Source organism: Anomaloglossus baeobatrachus, chromosome 4 (assembly GCF_048569485.1).
Source record: "Anomaloglossus baeobatrachus isolate aAnoBae1 chromosome 4, aAnoBae1.hap1, whole genome shotgun sequence".
NCBI classification, from domain to species: domain Eukaryota; kingdom Metazoa; phylum Chordata; class Amphibia; order Anura; family Aromobatidae; genus Anomaloglossus; species Anomaloglossus baeobatrachus.
This window is the reverse complement of record NC_134356.1, coordinates 500,413,747-500,433,269: the sequence shown is the minus strand read 5'-3', so window position 1 is coordinate 500,433,269 and position 19,523 is coordinate 500,413,747. Positions and strand designations below refer to the sequence as shown.

Genomic DNA, 19,523 nt, shown 5'->3' with positions numbered 1-19,523 from the left:
CCCCCAACTTAAGGGCCCCATAGCAGATTCAAGGTCTGTCACTATTGGTGGTACACCACTGCCTTTGTGTGAAGTCTGTTAGGAAATGTTGAGATATGGAATTAGTGGTAGTGGATGTGTGCTTGTCTCCTAATAAAAATGATATCCTTTTAGTAGAGATCCGCTGTGCCAGTCATGAGATCTAGCATAGAAGCCATATGCCAATCAGGCTGACAGTGCATTGCTGGTGTGTCATTGTACCAGGATGGTTTGTTACAAGTCCACCCTGATTTGCATATGGTTTCTACCATAGATTTCTTATAACTGCCACATCAGCTCTCTAAAAGAAAAGTACATTTTTTTTAGTTTGGGATTACGTGTGTAAGGGAGTCAACTGACAAATTGCGTGACCAAAAACATTTATGCATCTTGTCTACGACTTGCGATCACGTAACTATTTTACAGATCTAATTTTCACATAAATAAAACAGCCAAGTTGCAAACAAGTCGCATGAGACTTGCCTTGAAGTCTATGGCGTGTCACATATTGACAAGCAACAGAAAATTCAACCCATTTGGAAACATTTGTGACTCTGTATCGTAGGTCACAATGCAACACTATGTAGCCCTAGCCTTATTGTGAAGCACTTATACAGCCATACTACCCCTTCTATATGTAAAAATAAGCCAACAAGTTTCCATTAAAGGTTAATGAGCTATTTCCATGAAATGAGCAAATCAATAATGAAAAGTAATTCTGGTGATCTCACGTCATGTTTATTACTCTCCACAGGAATGTACAGGCATACTTCCTATAATTCCCAATTCATACAGGATGGACAATGTCGCAAAAACCAGGTACATGATTAGACAGATGACACCCAACTTCTTATCGAGCTTCCATCCATTTACATGTACTGCCACAAATACAAAAACGATTGAGAACAATAAAGAAATGGTAGTATAGGTTATTCCAGTGCTGTTCACTTCCACTGGTGTTGATCGGTCTATGAAAACAGTTTTAATAAACCAAGGAACTCCCAAACAAAGCATGTCAAATACATTTGATCCCACAATGTTCGACATGGCCATGTCACCCTTTCCTGTAAAAACAAGAGGAGACGTGTAACTACAATATTTCAAGTAGACCTCAATGTCATGTCACAAAAAATACAAAATAAAAATACAACTCACTACAAAGCCAGAGAGAGAGCTTACACCATGAAGACATAGGTCCTATGTGTTCTTTGGTAGCATTAACCAAATTGCACAATGTTTTTTGCATATGAACTTGCATGGTTCTTATATTAGTTTTTAGCTTGGGCCTATAGAACATAGACTACAGCAGTTCTCACAAAACTGATGGTCATCTTGGACAATTCAAGCTTGTTGTAGACAAACCTAAAAGGGATTATCAGCACAGAATGAATGTTCAAACCAAATACAGGCGCTCAGTGCATCATGGAAGGGCAAATCATTTATGGGCACCTTCTCAACTGCTTGTTTTGCCTCTTTCTCCTGTTATATCTGGCACTATAAAGCCAGAGCTATTAAAGAAGAGGAAGTGGGAGGATAGTGGTAAAGGAAACAAGTGTGAGGTTCACTTTAATGTTTGGCTATGACATGATGCACCGAGCACCTTTCCTTGGTTTGAACAGTCATTCTGTGCTGACAAACTCTCCTTAAAGGGGTACCGTAATCATATCTTCAGGCGATGATGTCCCAACTCAATCACAGATACATGTAGGCTCACAGGAGTAAGCGGCATGTTCTATATGTTATTCATGCAGAATTAGAGGAGCCAGATAGAGCTTGACGTAGCTTTTCATACATAGAATTACTGTACAGTGTGAGGTATAGACTTTATATTACTCAGAGTGCAAACCACTAGAGCAACTACGTGCAGACATTGAACTAGTAAATGATGCTGAGAAATTTAAGTGAGACTTCACAGGGCACAATTTAGGTGTCGGCACATCTGTCAAATTTTTCCAGGCAGAGCCACTTCAGGAAAATACTGGAAGCCGTTTCTTGCTTTCTTTTCAATGTTTTATTTAAATTTTCATATAAACATACAGCCCATTAGAGCATTTTGCAAAAAATAACATTATATATCACGAACAACAAAATTGTGAATACAGGTACCTATTACAGCATAGTCACTCAAAAAGCCAGAGTTTAGCCTCAGCCACGTGGTGGCCCCACCTCACTGCCTACTTTGGGCCTTTAACAAAACCTGGCCGATGTAAAGTAGAACTATAATTAAATGTCCATTGGGAAAAAGGACTAAGCGAGAGGAGAGGTCACTGGTAGTCTGAGGTAATTAATTAAAGCACTCAGGGCATAACAAACCAAAATTGAAGATATACAATTAGAAAAACAGAAGACGAGGAAGACATTGGAAAGACAAACTAGGAAAGGAGGGGAGGATTGTAGGTGTTCGGCTCAGATGGCTGAAAACAGATTTAAGTGTGCAGCAGTTTCATTTACTGGTCAGGAGGGCAGGCATCAGTTGCGGGCCTTAATGCCATTTCAGAGATAAACTCTGTTGACAATCTGTAGCTTATCCATGGGCTCCAGATCTTCTGGAAAGAGGTCAAATTGTGTTGAGTAAGTGAAGCCAGCTCCTCGGTATGATACAAGAGTTCAATTTTACTTCGGAGGTGTTTCTTAGATGGTATGGTGGTCGCTAGCCAATAAGTTGGAATCAGGAGTTTTCCCGCTGCCACAATAAAAGCAGCTAACTTAGATAGGGGTTTGTTAGCCGGCCAGATGGGGAAGTTGAGTAGAGCCTCCTCTGGAGTTAACTGGACTTGAAAACTAGTAAGGTTGGAGATGAGTGATGAGATACCCGCCAAAAGCTACGTAGAGAGGGGCACGTCCACCACAAGTGGAGATAAGTTCCCATCTCGGTTCCGCACCTCCAACATATAGGAGAGGAGGATGAGTGCCATTGGTGTGATTAAAGTGGGGTTGTGTACAAGCGGGAGACTATTTTGTAAAAGTTTTCCTGGAACCTAATGCAGTGTGAGGGACCATGTGAAAGGTTGTTTATGAGATTAATTTGAGAGTCTGAAAATGTAGTACCTAGGTCTTTTTCCCAGCAGGACACAAAAGCTCTTCTCGCCGTAGAATTCCGGGTGAGAAGCAAGTTGTAAACTTGCGAGAGGACCTTCCTGGGAGGATTCAACTGAGAGCAAAATGACTCATTTTGTGGATGGTCAAAGTAGGCTACTGCCAGAGTGAAAGTGAAGGACGACATTTTTTAACTTGTTATAATGAAGGAAAGTTAAGTTTGCGAGAGCAGGAATTCCTCTCATCTTTTGGTAGGTCATTAATGAGCCCTCTATTAGTAAGCTGTCAACCATAATATCTAAATTAGGAGATTGGCCTGCGGTCCTTGCGTTAGGGTTCAGAGAGAGTATGTCTGAGACACGAGTCAAGGGGGATAGAGGAGGTGCTAGTGTAGTAGATGGGGTTCTCCAGCAAAATACTGCAGCTCCAGTTAGGTGGTTGTTTATTCTCCTTTTAGGTCCATAGCCAGGTGGTGAGCATGCTAAAGAGCGAAGGGGGTTAAGGGACATATGGTCCTCAATAGCAACCCATTGTTTTCCTTTGGATTCCCAAAACCACTCAAGGATTCTAGCAGCCAGGGCAGCCTGGTAGTATTTGTGTAGGTTCGGAGCGCCCATCCCCCTTTACTTTTGGGTAGAGAAAGGGTGTGAGAATTAATACGTGGCCTATTGTTATTCCAAATATAGTTATAGATTAATGAGTTAGCCTTGGATAAAAAGGATTTTGGGACCAAGATGAGTGGGTGGTTTTTAAATGGAAGCTGCCTGAAAAACGAACATGCCACTTCTTTTAATTGGTCCAGAGTTTCCGAGGCCTGAAGTGGTTAAATTACCCAAGACAGAACATATACAGAGCAATGTCATTTTGACATTGCTGTGCATTAAAAGAGGTTCTGTGCATGGTATGCCACTTGCCCAGATCAGTATCCGACCACTCCCCGGTATTTGTCGGCATTAAATGGGAGGGATGTAAATCACACAGATTGTCGCGGAAAATTAACCCTTGTTGGCTTTCACTTTTCGGAACCAATTATAGGATTCCTGACCAAATTATGGCATATACTGAGACGAATTCCATAGAGGAAAATCACTCGGCCTATTGGGACGCACTTAAAGCGTATTTGAGGGGATGCTGTCACTCCTCCATCTCATATATCAAGAAACAAAATAGAACACTAGAACATAGATTTACTTCGGACCCGTCTGAGGAAAACAGAATTCAATGGTTACAAGCTGGGAGGAAATATTTTATATTTACAGGATAAGGCCAAGAGACATATCTTCTTCACGAACCAGAGGTATTTCGAGCAAGGGAACCAATCTAGTAGCCTACTAGCATTCTTGGTGCACCAGTCCAATAGCTCACCTGCAGTCCTTAAGATTAGAGCCCCTAATGGCGAACCAGTTACTTCCGTCAATGACATTCTGGAAGTGTTCTTGGAATTTTATAGGAACCTATATGAGTTAAGACGGACCATGTCGAGGGAGGACATTGCTGATTACCTGCGAGGTCTGGAGCTTCCCAGATTGACTTCGGCCCAGAGATCGGCCTTGGATGAGCCCATTAGTATGGAGGAGATGGTGGACGCGATGGGGGCCCTTAATAAAGGTAGGGCATCTGGTCCTGACGGACTCCCGATTGAAATATTTAGCAAATATCAGGGGGAGCTTGCTCCAGCCCTCCTGGAAACGGTTGAGGCTTCGTTCCGAGTGGGACGGTTGCCTGACTCTATGAGGCAACCATCGTTCTGCTACTGAAACTAGACAAGGACCCATTGGATTGCAGCTCATACAGGCCGATCTCTTTGCTGAACTCGGACTATAAAATTCTTACCAAAATATTGGCAACTAGACTTAAAGTGATCTCCTCCATAATACATGAAGACCAGTTGGGATTCATTCCGAGCAGGAGTACCTCGGATAACCTGAAGAGGGCACAGGTGATCTTACAGATGGGTACCAAGTTAGGGGAGGATTGGGCTCTGGTCTCATTGGATGCGGCCAAGGCCTTTGATTCTATAGAATGGCCATACCTGCTGGAGGTGCTGTGGGCATTTGGTTTCGGCAACAAATTCATCAGATGGATTGAGATTATATATAAAGCACCGGCTGCTAACATCCAGGTGGGTGGCGGGGTGGCAGAAACTTTCTCCCTGGGGAGGGGAACCAGACAGGGATGCCCCCTATCCCCTCTCCTGTTTGCTCTGGCCATGGAGCCGTTGGCGGTGCGCATTCGGGCGGATCCTGTTTACCAAGGAGTGAAGCACCGACAGGGAGATGAACGCCTGTCTCTGTAAGCAGACGACTTGATATTGTTTGCATCCAAACCGGATTCCTCCATTCCTAGGGCTGTGGAGCCTATTGACCGATTCGGGGAGTTCTCGGGCCTGGCAATAAACTGGTCAAAGTCGTACCTCCTCTTTTTGTCCTGGGACAGAAAGGACACGGCGAACACTTACATACGTAGGATTCCGGTGGTTGATCACTTTAAATACCTAGGGATTATACTGACAAAAAGCCCTTCGGAGATGATAGCAAGAAATATCGCCCCTCTTATCACACCTCGGGGAGAAATTTAATAGATGGAGCCAGCTCCCGCTTTCAGTGGCGGGAAGGATTAACCTTCTCAAAATGATAGTACAACCAAAATCTCTCTACATTACCCAGCATGTATTTGTGCAGATTCCCCGCTCCTTCTTTCGGACCCTGGACTCCTTAATGATCACCTTTGTCTGGGGTGCTTCCAGATCGAAAGTCCAACTGGCCAAATTACAGAGGCCTAAAGATCTGGGGGGTATGGCCCTTCCTGATCTCTATATATACACTACCTGGCCGGACAACTGAAATATCTGGGTCAATGGACACTACCTGGGGTGATGGGTTCTCCGTAGGGATTTTTGGCAGAGTTCACGGGTGTGGATCTCCTATGGCCCTTATTGACAGATTACAAGAGAGCCTCTGAGGGTCGTATCCTCCCGATACACAAACTGGGGGCCAGGATTTGGAAGGAGGCTAAAGCCATATTCGGATCCCATGATGTACCAATTAAGACCCCCTTATGGGGTAACCTGGACCTTCCGCACTTTTGTGGGTTGCCGGGCTTTGGTGAGTGGAGGAATTGCGGAATAGTAATCCCTGAGCTCAATTGTCCGTGATGGTGAATTCCGTCCTTTTGCACAACTGCAAGCTGAATTCGGGTTGCCGGAATCCCATGGGTTTCAGTACCTCCAGATCAGGCACGCCTTTCGGGCTCAGTTCTCTGGTCGTGGGGTTAGATTTTCTTCCTTCCCAATCATTGGAATGATCAGATCACAAGGTCCTGGCGATCTTATCTCCAAACTATACTCCTCTCTCATTCGGGCTAAAGCCATGAATAACCCTCTTTCTGTCCGGGATAAGTGGAGAGCCAGGATCCCTGAAATAGATGATGTAGTTTGGGACGACATCGTCGAATCCCACACTTTGGTCTCTCCTGCAATTAATAACAGACTGATCCAATTATACATAATACACCAGAGTTATATCACTCCCCAGAGACTGAACAAGATGAACAACTCGGTGGGGGAGGGTTGTCCGAGGTGTGGGAGAGACGGTGCAGATTTCTGGCACATGATATGGGAATGCCGGATCATTCATTCTTATTGGGGCGAGGTTATAGCTTCTCTTTCCTCCATACTTGAAAAACTTGTTTCTATGAGCCCGACTCTGTGCCTATTTGGTGTGGTAGATGTACACTCTTGGTCCCAAAATGAGAATCTATTATTAAAAAAGGTCCTGTTTTTGGCCCGGAAGGGCATTATACTAAATTGGATGAGTACTCATCCCCCATCTAGGGCCTCTTGGATTGCACTGGTAAATGCTATAATCCCGCTAGAAAAATTTGTATTTAAGACGAGATGTTCTTTAAATAACTTTGACAAAATATGGGGCAGATGGTTGGGTTCGCCCTTGACTGGGGGCTCACCCGGTTCCCTGGCTAACAACCTACAGACACTGCTGTCGTAGTAATATTTTGCTATCATACCAGTGATACGGAAAGGGAAGGGGAAATCTATAGATCATAAGGTTATGTATCAACAATGTGACGCGGTCCCCGACACCAAGTTTGCATATTCCTTGTCAATAGGGGTTCTTTACCCCGTGTTAGATATATCTTGTGAGCAGACACATCTGAGGTATCTACTGTTTATTGCCATACTAAGAGTACAGTATGTTGACTTGATTATTGATGTATTATCACTCTAGATATTAAGCAATATTTACCCATATCCTGACTGTACAACATGTTGATTTGATTTCTGATGTAATGCCATATTTAACCTTCAATAAAACGAGTTTAAAAAAAAAAAAGAGGTTCTGTGCACACACTTTTAATGTGGAGCTTTTTGGGAGAAAGGGATATAAAAAAGATCAAAGAGGTGTGGAATGATGATAAAATGATAAAAGATGAGTATGTACCTCATAAATCACCCACCATCCCAGTGCTGTACCAATCTGATGTTACCAAATGTTCTCAGTTTACTTTGGCAGACATGTCTACATGCAGAGGCAATTACTAATGTCAGCAATTTTGTAGCTTTAGACCAGTGATTGCATGTTGTGCTCATGTGTTTAGGCAGTAGCACCTTGCAGCCAAGTAAATAGTGAAGGGTGGGGAGCACTAGAATGGCCACCTGTAGGCATGGCGGATTTTAAGACCGATACGTATTTGATCACATTTTTCCCCTTGCCCATTTTTTTTTTAATGAAAATGGAAAAGCTCTGTTAGAAGGACTAGTAGACGAAAGGGTAAGTAATGTATTTACAGTTACATATTCTTTTACCTTACCTTATTAGATAATAAGGCTTCTCGCTCCACTTATCAGAGTCCCTCCACCTCTAACTTATCCAGCCAAAATCCATACAGGAGACAGTGATTAGGCAGATTGAGCAGCTACTGCACACAGAGGCATAAAGCAGCGTCTGAAGACTGCTATCTTGGTGTGGTTTTCATCTCGCTCACCTCAGGGCTGGATTCCCAGCACTACTTCTACATAATTATGTCCTCTATTCTGCTGGTCTGTGTTTGTCAGGAAATCTTTCTCTTTCTTAACACAGACAAAAGCCAGTAGAAACCTCGCCCCGACATATTTACTATAATTTGTGATAGAAAGTAGCGCAAGTTATATTTTCTAGTGCACACAAAACAAGAGATATTCCAAATGTATTAATATTTATTAAAAGATATGTTCCTTCTTTTATATTAGGCACAGCTTACTCAAGCGTAATGGAAAAAAACAATGGCCTTAATAAATTCCCGCAATGGTTTTTATTCACGCACGGTCTTATTCTAAAAAGTTACATTTGAAATTCAGTTTTATGCTGGATTGTTGACTTTCTGCAGACTGAGTGTATAGTCGCACGCTTATGAACTTCATTTTTATTGGTTCAAAAGTGTCATAAATACAATTATCTTAATACGTATGGCCACTTTAAGTAGATGCAAAAGAGTAAAACACTCATACTTGCCTTCTCTTGCCACAAGCACGCTGGCGACAGTGTCTGGTATACTTGTTCCTGCCGCTAGTAGAGTAAGGCCCATAACCGTGTCTGGAATGTTCAGTGTTTCACCTGCAGGTGTTAATGACATGAAAGGATAGTAAATGTATGGTAAAATGTCATATTATGTGCTTTTGTCAATATTTTGTATTCTCTTCCTAAAATAGAGCACAAGTCAGACATGTCTAAATATTTCCAAAAAATGTATATGGAAAATTGTCGATTACAAATGGTATATAGAAAACTTACACAAAAAGCAGACATCCAGAGGTACACAGGCTATTTTTTTCTTAAAAAGTAGCTTTTATTGCTTACAGTTAAAATCAGAGCGGGGGATGGTGACTTAGCTTCAATGAGGAATTAGAATATTAGAATATGGTCACAAATGTGCTGTATTGTTTTTTTTGCACATATCAGATTAACCCCAGAGGAATAAAATAAATATTGATACTAGCGTAATGTGCAATGTGATATGGTATTACCGCATTTAGTTTACTACTAGTGCAGGTGATCCCTTAGACTTTCATATGTTTCAGGAGCTACACACTAAAGCCCGCTTTACACACTACAATATATCTTACAATGTGTCAGCGGGGTCACGTCGTAAGTGACGCACATCCGGCATTGTAAGGTATATTGTAGCATGTAACAGCTCCGTGCGATTGCGAATGAACGGTAAAACGTTCATCGCACGCACGTCGTTCATTCCTCATGGATTGAACGTCAGGTTGTTCATCGTACCCGGGTTAGCACACATCACAGTGTGTGACACCCCGGGAACGATGAACAGATCTTACCAGCGTCCTGCAGCTCCCGGTCAGCAATGCGGAAGGAGGTGGGCGGGATGTTTACATCCCACTCATCTCCGCCCCTCTGCTTCTATTGGCCGGCTGCTGCGTGACGTCAATGTGATGCCGAACGTCCCTCCCACTCCAGGAAGTGGACGTTCGCCGCCCACATCGAGGTCGTATGGACGGGCAAGTACAGTTAGGTCCAGAAATATTTGGACAGTGACACAAGTTTTGTTATTTTAGCTGTTTACAAAAACATGTTCAGAAATACAATTATATATATAATATGGGCTGAAAGTGCACACTCCCAGCTGCAATATGAGAGTTTTCACATCCAAATCGGAGAAAGGGTTTAGGAATCATAGCTCTGTAATGCATAGCCTCCTCTTTTTCAAGGGACAAAGAGACAAGGGACTCTAAGGGCTGCAATTAACTCTGAAGGCGTCTCCCTCGTTAACCTGTAATCAATGAAGTAGTTAAAAGGTCTGGGGTTGATTACAGGTGTGTGGTTTTGCATTTGGAAGCTGTTGCTGTGACCAGACAACATGCGGTCTAAGGAACTCTCAATTGAGGTGAAGCAGAACATCCTGAGGCTGCAAAAAAAGAAAAAATCCATCAGACAGATAGCAGACATGCTTGGAGTAGCAAAATCAACAGTCGGGTACATTCTGAGAAAAAAGCAATTGACTGGTGAGCTTGGGAACTCAAAAAGGCCTGGGCGTCCACGGATGACAACAGTGGTGGATGATCGCTGCATACTTTCTTTGGTGAAGAAGAACCCCTTCACAACATCAACTGAAGTCCAGAACACTCTCAGTGAAGTAGGTGTATCTGTCTCTAAGTCAACAGTAAAGAGAAGACTCCATGAAAGTAAATAAAAAGGGTTCACATCTAGATGCAAACCATTCATCAATTCCAAACATAGACAGGCCAGAGTTAAATTTGCTGAAAAACACCTCATGAAGCCAGCTCAGTTCTGGAAAAGTATTCTATGGACAGATGAGACAAAGATCAACCTGTACCAGAATGATGGGAAGAAAAAAGTTTGGAGAAGAAAGGGAATGGCACATGATCCAAGGCACACCATATCCTCTGTAAAACATGGTGGAGGCAACGAGATGGCATGAGCATGCATGGCTTTCAATGGCACTGGGTCACTTGTGTTTATTGATGACATAACAGCAGACAAGAGTAGCCGGATGAATTCTGAAGTGTACCGGGATATACTTTCAGCCCAGATTCAGCCAAATGCCGCAAAGTTGATTGGACGGCGCTTCATAGTACAGATGGACAATGACCCCAAGTATACAGCCAAAGCTACCCAGGAGTTCATGAGTGCAAAAAAGTGGAACATTCTGCAATGGCCAAGTCAATCACCAGATCTTAACCCAATTGAGCATGCATTTCACTTGCTCAAATCCAGACTTAAGACGGAAAGACCCACAAACAAGCAAGACCTGAAGGCTGCGGCTGTAAAGGCCTGGCAAAGCATTAAGAAGGAGGAAACCCAGCGTTTGGTGATGTCCATGGGTTCCAGACTTAAGGCAGTGATTGCCTCCAAAGGATTCGCAACAAAATATTGAAAATAAAAATATTTTGTTTGGGTTTGGTTTATTTGTCCAATTACTTTTGACCTCCTAAAATGTGGAGTGTTTGTAAAGAAATGTGTACAATTCCTACAATTTCTATCAGATATTTTTGTTCAAACCTTCAAATTAAACATTACAATCTGCACTTGAATTCTGTTGTAGAGGTTTCATTTAAAATCCAATGTGGTGGCATGCAGAGCCCAACTCGCGAAAATTGTGTCACTGTCCAAATATTTCTGGACCTAACTGTACGTGTGACGGGGGTTAATCGTTTGTGCGGCACATTCAACAAAATTGAACGTGCCGCACATACGATGGGGGCGGTTACGATCGCATACGATATCGTATGCAGCAGGGCCGGCGTCAGCACGCGGCATACCCGGGCAAATGCCGGGGCCCTGGAGAGCTGGGGGGGCCCACTCAGCCTCGTCAGTTCTGCTGCCCCCGGGCCGAGTTCCGGGGACCGCAGTCCTTGGCACTGGAAACTGTGGCTGCCGGCCCTTTAAGGCCCGCAGACCACAGCATTCACTGTGTTCTCCTGCATTGAACATCATCTGTGAGCTGAGCTACCACCCGGCGTCCTGCTCGGTCGCACAGATGAAGGAGTCACAGTGCCAGCCAGCGACCCCCAGCACATCGCTTCCCTCCAGCGCTGTGTGGGCCCCATTTGCACTGTGACCTGATCAGTATGTGAGACATCACTCCCTCCCCGCCCCTCCCTGTCCCCCCGTGCGTATATGGGCCCCGCAGAGCCGCGTGTGTGGGCCCCGCAGAGCCGCGTGTGTGGGCCCCGCAGAGCAAGGTGTGTGTTTGTATGTATGTATGCATGCAGCACAGCAGTATGCGTGTCTATATGTATGTATGTATATATGCAGCAGAGCAGTATGCGTGTCTATATGTATGTATGTATATATGCAGCAGAGCAGTATGCGTGTGTATATGTATGTATGTATATATGCAGCAGAGTAGTATGCGTGTCTATATGTATGTATGTATATATGCAGCAGAGTAGTATGCGTGTCTATATGTATGTATGTATATATGCATCAGAGTAGTATGCGTGTCTATATGTATGTATGTATATATGCAGCAGAGCAGTATGCGTGTCTATATGTATGTATGTATATATGCAGCAGAGCAGTATGCGTGTCTATATGTATGTATGTATATATATATATATATATATATATATATATATATATATATATATGCAGCAGAGCAGTATGCGTGTCTATATGTATGTATGTATATATGCAGCAGAGCAGTATGCGTGTCTATATGTATGTATGTATATATGCAGCAGAGTAGTATGCGTGTCTATATGTATGTATGTATATATGCAGCAGAGTAGTATGCGTGTCTATATGTATGTATGTATATATGCAGCAGAGCAGTATGCGTGTCTATATGTATGTATGTATATATGCAGCAGAGCAGTATGCGTGTCTATATGTATGTATGTATATATGCAGCAGAGCAGTATGCGTGTCTATATGTATGTATGTATATATGCAGCAGAGCAGTATGCATGTCTATATGTATGTATATATGCAGCAGAGCAGTATGCGTGTCTATATGTATGTATATATGCAGCAGAGTAGTATGCGTGTCTATATGTATGTATGTATATATGCAGCAGAGTAGTATGCGTGTCTATATGTATGTATGTATATATGCATCAGAGTAGTATGCGTGTCTGTATGTATGTATATATGCAGCAGAGCAGTATGCGTGTCTGTATGTATGTATGTATGTATATATGCAGCAGAGCAGTATGCGTGTCTGTATGTATGTATATATGCAGCAGATCAGTATGCGTGTCTGTATGTATGTATGTATATATGCAGCAGAGTAGTATGCGTGTCTGTATGTATATATATATGCAGCAGAGCAATATGCGTGTCTGTCTGTATGTATGTATGTATGTATGTATGTATGCATGCAGCAGAGCAGTATGCGTGTCTGTATGTATGCAGCAGAGCAGTATGCGTTTCTGTATGTATGCATGCAGAGCAGTATGCGTGTCTGTATGTATGCATGCAGAGCAGTATGCGTGTCTGTCTGTATGCATGCATGTATGTATGCAGCAGAGCAGTATGCGTTTCTGTATGTATGCAGAGCAGTATGCGTGTCTGTATGTATGCAGCAGAGCAGTATGCGTGTCTATGTATGTATGTATGCATGCAGCAGAGCAGTATGCGTGTCTGTCTGTATGTATGCATGCAGAGCAGTATGTGTGTGTGTCTGTCTATATGTATGTATGCAGCAGAGCAGAATGTGTGTGTCTGTATGTATGTATGCATGCAGCAGAGCAGTATATCTGTGTGTCTGTATGTATGTATGCAGCAGAGCAGTGTGTGTGTGTGTGTATGTCTGTCTATATGTATGTATGCAGCAGAGCAGAATGTGTGTGTCTGTATGTATGTATGCATGCAGCAGAGCAGTATATCTGTGTGTCTATATGTATGTATGTAGCAGAGCAGTATGTGTGTGTCTGTCTATATGTATGTATGCAGCATAGCAGTGTGTGTCTCTGTATGTATGCATGTATGATGTGTATCTATGTATGTTAGTGTATATGACTGTATAGATTTGTCTGTTTATATGTATTTTTGTGAGTTTGTCTTTAAATATGTATATGTACGTGTATGTATCTGTGTATGTGTGTGTGTGTGTGTGTCTGCGCGTTTATGGGGCCCACTGGGACTCTTCCGCCCGGGGCCCACAAAAACCTGGAGCCGGCCCTGGTATGCAGAATCGTAACATGTAAAGCTGGCTTAAGGCTACGTGCCCACGGGGGAAAGTGTCCTGCGGATATATCTGCAGGATCTCCCAGAAACCTCAGCACAACTTTGTCTGTTTACATGCTGCGGTTTATTTGCGGAATGTCCTGCGGATATGGTGCGGGCATTCTCCATTGAGGATACAGTACCATGGCTTGGGCACTGCATCCTCAATGCAGAACAAGTGCTGAGTGATCGGGGGCGTTCATACCTCCATCAGCAGCAGTTCTCTCCAGTCTCCGGCCGTGTTTACACTGTGAAGGAGAAGGTGGGTGGGCCTGAACTAGCTCTGGCTGTCACATGACCGGAGCTCGTGCAGGCCCCGCCCACTTCCTCCTTCCTGCTCCTGTGCACCGAGGGAAAATGACCGGGTGTCTGCTATCAAGGCAGGTAAGTATGGGCCAAAGCAGGGGATTTCCACAGGTAATACCGCAGGAAATAATTGACATGCAGTTATGTGCGGCTGCGGGATATCCGCAGTATATTCCGCAACGTGGACACAGCACTCCCCATGTCCCATAGGATAACATGGGGAGTGTCTGTGCATGCTGAAACCTGCGGATTTATCTGGAAAATCCAGATAAATGAACAGGTTTTCCGCGGCAAAATCCGCAGAAGCAAGCTCCCGTGGGCACATAGCCTTAGTGCCCATGGCCATCTGATGTCTTTATAATGATATACATACATTGATCCTTCGGGTTTGTAAAAATATTGTGGAGGAAAACAGAAAAAAAAACCCAAAAACAAACAAACAAAAAAAACCCTCTTGTATCTACTTTTGATAGTAAATGTTCTGACATTACTACATTTTCTGTAGAGAATTGAATTACGTTAAATGAGTTCCAACTAATAATGTAAAACAAGTAATACTTGTTTTCTCTTTCTTTTTTAGAGCTGAGAGTTCAAGACATTGAATTCTTATAATGTATATTTATGTACATTGTTTTTAAGACACAGATGTATGTTTTTAATGGGACACTTTTTTCGTATGCACAGGTGTAATTGTTGGGTGTGGGAATTTACTAATTGTGATCTGACCTGTTGCATTATGGGCTTTGTTTTGCAAAGTAACCTTTGTCAGGCTGCATAATTTTGCCAAAATTTCTCGACCCCTTATCTCGGAAGAGGGTGGAGATATATTATTGAAATTTGGCCAATAAATTCTGGATCAAAACTGCAGAGATGTCACGAAATTTCAGCCCTCTACGGCTTTTCGAAAAAAAAATATTGCAATTTAAAAAGGGAATAGTTACAATTGTACCTATTCAGCCGGACGAAGGTTAAAGCCGGTGTTCTAATGAATTAACATCCATGAATAAGACTGTATAACACTGATATTGAAACGCGTTGGATGAACTTTATGCACTGTACCCTTTGTCTGCCGGAAACCACCTGCAATGGATTTTAAATGTAAGCAATAAAAGCTACTTTTTTAAAGAAAAAATTACCTGTGATCCGCTGGATATCTGCTTTTTGTTTGTGTTTTGGACGTCCTTGCCGAGGACTTTCCGTGCAGGATCTAGTGTCAAATCCTGAATGTCCTACGATCAGAGAGCTGGACTGAATATTGTTTGATAGAAAACTTACTGTATGTCATAGGTACATACAAAGGTCTCAGACAAAATCAATTTAATATTTGTAGTTAAAAGGGATTTTACAGGTTTTAAATTGAATGACCTATAGTAAGGACTGGCCATTAATATTAGATTGGTCATCTGATTATCTATTTAAAAGGGGATCAGGCCCAATGATGCTACAGCCTCTTCATTGTCTACATTAGAGGTCTCCAACACGCAGCTCGCGCATGCGGCCCCTCAGGCTGCTTCGTGCGGCCCGTGCCCCTGTTGACTATCACGGCAGATGCAGGGGCCGCAGCCACTGTCTGCGCTGTATGTCAGATGAATGTTTTGTCGGCGCTGCACGCTCAGAGTCAAGCACTCTGTGCACAACTATTCCTCAAATGGAAACTGCCTGACCTCAGCGGCTTACCTCTGATTGGCGGACGGCTATGGCTGCATTGGAAACGTTGTGCACAGAGAGTTGGACTCTGCGCGCGCGCAGCGCTGGCAAAACAATCATCTGACATAAAGCGCTGACAATGGCTACTGCCCCTGCACCGGCCGCGACAGTCAACGGGGGCACGGGCCAGCAGACAGCAAGAAGCAGAGATGAAGCAGCCAAGGGAACGGGGCACAGGTGAGAAGAATGGTTTGGTTGTGTGTGTGTGTGTGTGTGTGTGTATGTATGTGTGTATGTATACAGTATATATATGTGTATGTGTATGTGAAGAACGGCACATTGAGGGACCAGTATGAGACATAACTACAAGCAGAGGACCAGGAAAGGGCACATTACTACAAGAAGAGGACTTGCATGGGCAGATTAGTAAAAGGGGACAATGATGGGACACATTACTACAGATTGGGCACATTACTATAGAATGTAGGATGGGGACAAGGATGAGGCACATTACTGCAAGATGGGGACAAGGATGGGCACATTACTACAAGATGGGGACAAGGATGGGCACATTACTACAAGATGGGGACAAGGCTGGCGACATTACTATAGGATGGGGACAAGGATGAGGCACATTACTGCAAGATGGGGACAAGGATGGGCACATTACTACAAGATGGGGACAAGGATGGGCACATTACTACAAGATGGGGACAAGGCTGGTGACATTACTATAGGATGGGGACAAGGATGAGGCACATTACTGCAAGATGGGGACAAGGTGGGCACATTACTATAGGATGGGTACAAGGCTGGCGACATTACTATAGGATGCGGACAAGGACGAGGCACAATTTGGAGTATTATGGAGCACAATACTACAAGGGGACAAGGATGGGCACATTACAACAAGATGGAGATCATTACTAAAAGATGTTGGCCAAAATTACTATATGGTGCTAATTGTAACACTATTAATTACAAGAAAGGGATAAAATGTTAAAAAAAAAATAAAATCAAAATAAAGCATGACTTTTTTTTACCATCAATAATGTTTTTTGTTTTTTTTTATATTTAAACAAAGAACGTGCACGTTTGTTATAATAGACAAGTGAAAATGTTCAAAACCAGTGATCCAAAGGTGTGAAAAACACAACAAAATATGGTACCAATAAAAATGTCACTTTGTCCTGCAAAGAATGTGGCCCCCCAAATTATTTTTTTCCTCTATGCGGCCCATACACCCAGCTGAGTTTGAGACCCCTGGTCTACATCCTGTTTTGCATTGGTTTGTAATGCACATGTTCTTAGTGACAGCTGTGCGTCATATTGCAGCTAAAGGCCGCTTTAGACGCAACAACATCGCTAATGAGATGTCGTTGGGGTCACGGAATTCATGACGCACATCCGGCCTCGTTAGCGACGTCGTTGCGTGTGAAACGCAGGATCGACCGTTAACGATCAAAATTATTTACCTTATTGTTGATTGTTGATGCGTCGTTCCATTCCCGATTATCGCTACTGTTGCAGGATGCAGGTTGTTCGTCGTTCCTGCGGCAGCACACATCGCTACGTGTGACACCGTAGGAATGAGGAACAACCTCGTACCTGCGGCTGCCTGCAATGAGGAAGGAAGAAGGTGGGCGGGATGTTCGTCCTGCTCATCTCCGCCCCTCCGCTTCTATTGGGCGGACACTTAGTGACGTCGCTGTGATGCCGAACGAACCGCCCCCTTAGAAAGGAGGCGGTTTGCTGGCCACAGCGACGTCGCTAGGCAGGTAAGTATGTGTGACGGGTGTTAGCGATGTTGTGCGCCACGGGCAGCGATTTGCCCATGACGCACAACCGACGGGGGCGGGTAAGCTCACTAGCGATATCGATATCACAGCGTGTAAAGTGCCCTTTAGTCCCATTCACTTAAATTGATCCTTCATAAGCCAGAACTGTCAGAAGTCTTCAATACTGCAATGATTAACTTTTCCAAATTTTGACAAATAATCTAAAAGGGTTTCCCACTACAATGATATTGGTGATTTAGGATTGGTCATCAATATTGCCCCTATCAGAGCTGGTAACGGATGGTGTTCCTGAAATTGATGATCAGCAAAGGTCATCATTAAAGACCCCTTTTATCTTTAGGTTCTCAGTTTACTCTCTGTAAAGCAGGGGTGGGGAACCTCCGGCCCGCGGGCTGTATGCGGCCTGCAAAGACTTTTTCTGTGGCCCTCGGGCTGATTCCCAGGGACCGCAGTGCTGGGGCGGCAGCCGCATCATGCCGGCTGCTGGCCCTTTAAAACCCCGCACGTGCTGAATGCACCTGAAGGACTACGTCCTCACGCTGGCACTGGCTACGTGAGGACGTACTTTGTAGGTGGGGTAGAGGTGCTCTCCAATCCAACAGAAGCGGAGCGACTGCCCCATCATCCCCAAGGTCCTACTATGCCCCGCGGCAGCGCTGCGTGTGCTTGGGGGCAGCGTTGTCTGTTCCCGGCTGCAGTGATCCTGGCCTCCCCCAGGTCTGCCTGTGTTCCCAGGTCTGTCTGTGTCCCCAGCCTCCCCCCAGGTCTGCCTGTGCTCCCAGCCTCCCCCCAGGTCTGACTGTGCACACAGCCTCCCCCAGGCTTGCCTGTGTCCCCAGCCTCCCCAGGTCTGTCTGTACTCACAGCCTCCCCCCAGGTCTGACTGTGCACACAGCCTCCCCCAGGCTTGCCTGTGTCTCCAGCCTCCCCCCAGGTCTGCCTGTGCTCCCAGCCTCCCCCCCAGGTCTGACTGTGCACACAGCCTCCCCCAGGCTTGCCTGTGTCCTCAGCCTCTCCAGGTCTGTCTGTCTCCCCAGCTTCCCCCAGGTCTGTCTGTGTCCCCAGCGCGCTCTGTGCCCCCCAGTCACCCCAGTGATCTCTGTGCCCTGAACCTCCCCTAGTGCTCTTTGAGCACCCAGTGATCTCTGTGCCCGAGCCTCCTCCAGTGATCTCTATGCGCCAAGTGCTCTCTGTGCCCCCAGCCTCCCCCAGGTCTGTCTGTGCCTCCAGCCTCCCCCATCATTTTCTGTGTCCCCAGGGCTGTCTGTGCCCCTCCGGCATCCCCCAGGGCTGTCTGTGCCCCTCCGGCATCCCCCAGGGCTGTCTGTGCCCCCAGCTATGTATATAACCCCAGTAATGTTTGTGCCCCCAAGCTATGTCTGTGCAACCGAGTGTTGTGTATGCATCCGCAGTGATGCCTGTGCCGCCCAGTGATGTATGTACCCCCAGTGATGTCTATGCCCCGCTGCTCCCCTAGTGATCTATATTCCTCCCTGCCCTCCCCAGCAATGTTTATGCCCTCCAGCTATGTCTGTGCTCCCCATGAATGATGTATGTACCCCCCAGTGATGTCTATGCCCACAGCTACGTCTATGTCCTGCAGCTTTTCTAGTGATATACACTCCTCCCAAGTGATGTATTTGCACTCAGCATCTTCTTTGATGTCTATGCCCCCAGCCTCTCTGGTCATGTCTATGTCCCCCAGCCTCCCCAGTGATCTATATTCCTCCCAACCCTCCCCTGTGATGTATATACCCCCATCTCCTCCTGTGATGTATATACAGCAGTCCCAGCCAACTCAAACCTGGAAAAGCAGTTGTGAAAAGCAACAAGTTCAATATCACCTAATATTACAGTTGCACCAAAGAGTAGATGCTCCAGCTGCCACAGTGAGTTAATTGTTTGACCAAATATATTAGAGTAATTTTCAAGTTGATAGTTTTGTGCGGCCCTTGAAGGTTGGTAGTAATTTCCAAATGGCCCCCGGCAGAAAAAAGTTGCCCACCCCTGC

The 19,523-nt window shown here is 44.6% G+C and overlaps 1 protein-coding gene across 4 annotated transcripts in view; it reads right to left on the bottom strand.

Moving 5' to 3' along the window:
* Nucleotides 1–745: 745 nt before the first annotated feature.
* SLC24A5 (solute carrier family 24 member 5) overlaps nt 746–19,523 on the bottom strand; it is a 101,970-nt gene continuing 83,192 nt past the window's right edge. For 3 of the 4 annotated variants that reach the window (XM_075342746.1, XM_075342748.1, XM_075342747.1), the window contains 3 exons: nt 15,203–15,295; nt 8,562–8,663; nt 746–1,082 (listed from right to left, as the gene is read on the bottom strand). In XM_075342746.1, coding sequence (XP_075198861.1) covers nt 760–1,082; nt 8,562–8,663; nt 15,203–15,295 — 518 coding nt within the window. In that variant the 3' untranslated portion in view covers nt 746–759. The remainder of the gene's footprint in view (nt 1,083–8,561; nt 8,664–15,202; nt 15,296–19,523) is intronic. The other variant, XM_075342749.1, reaches the window with a different exon arrangement.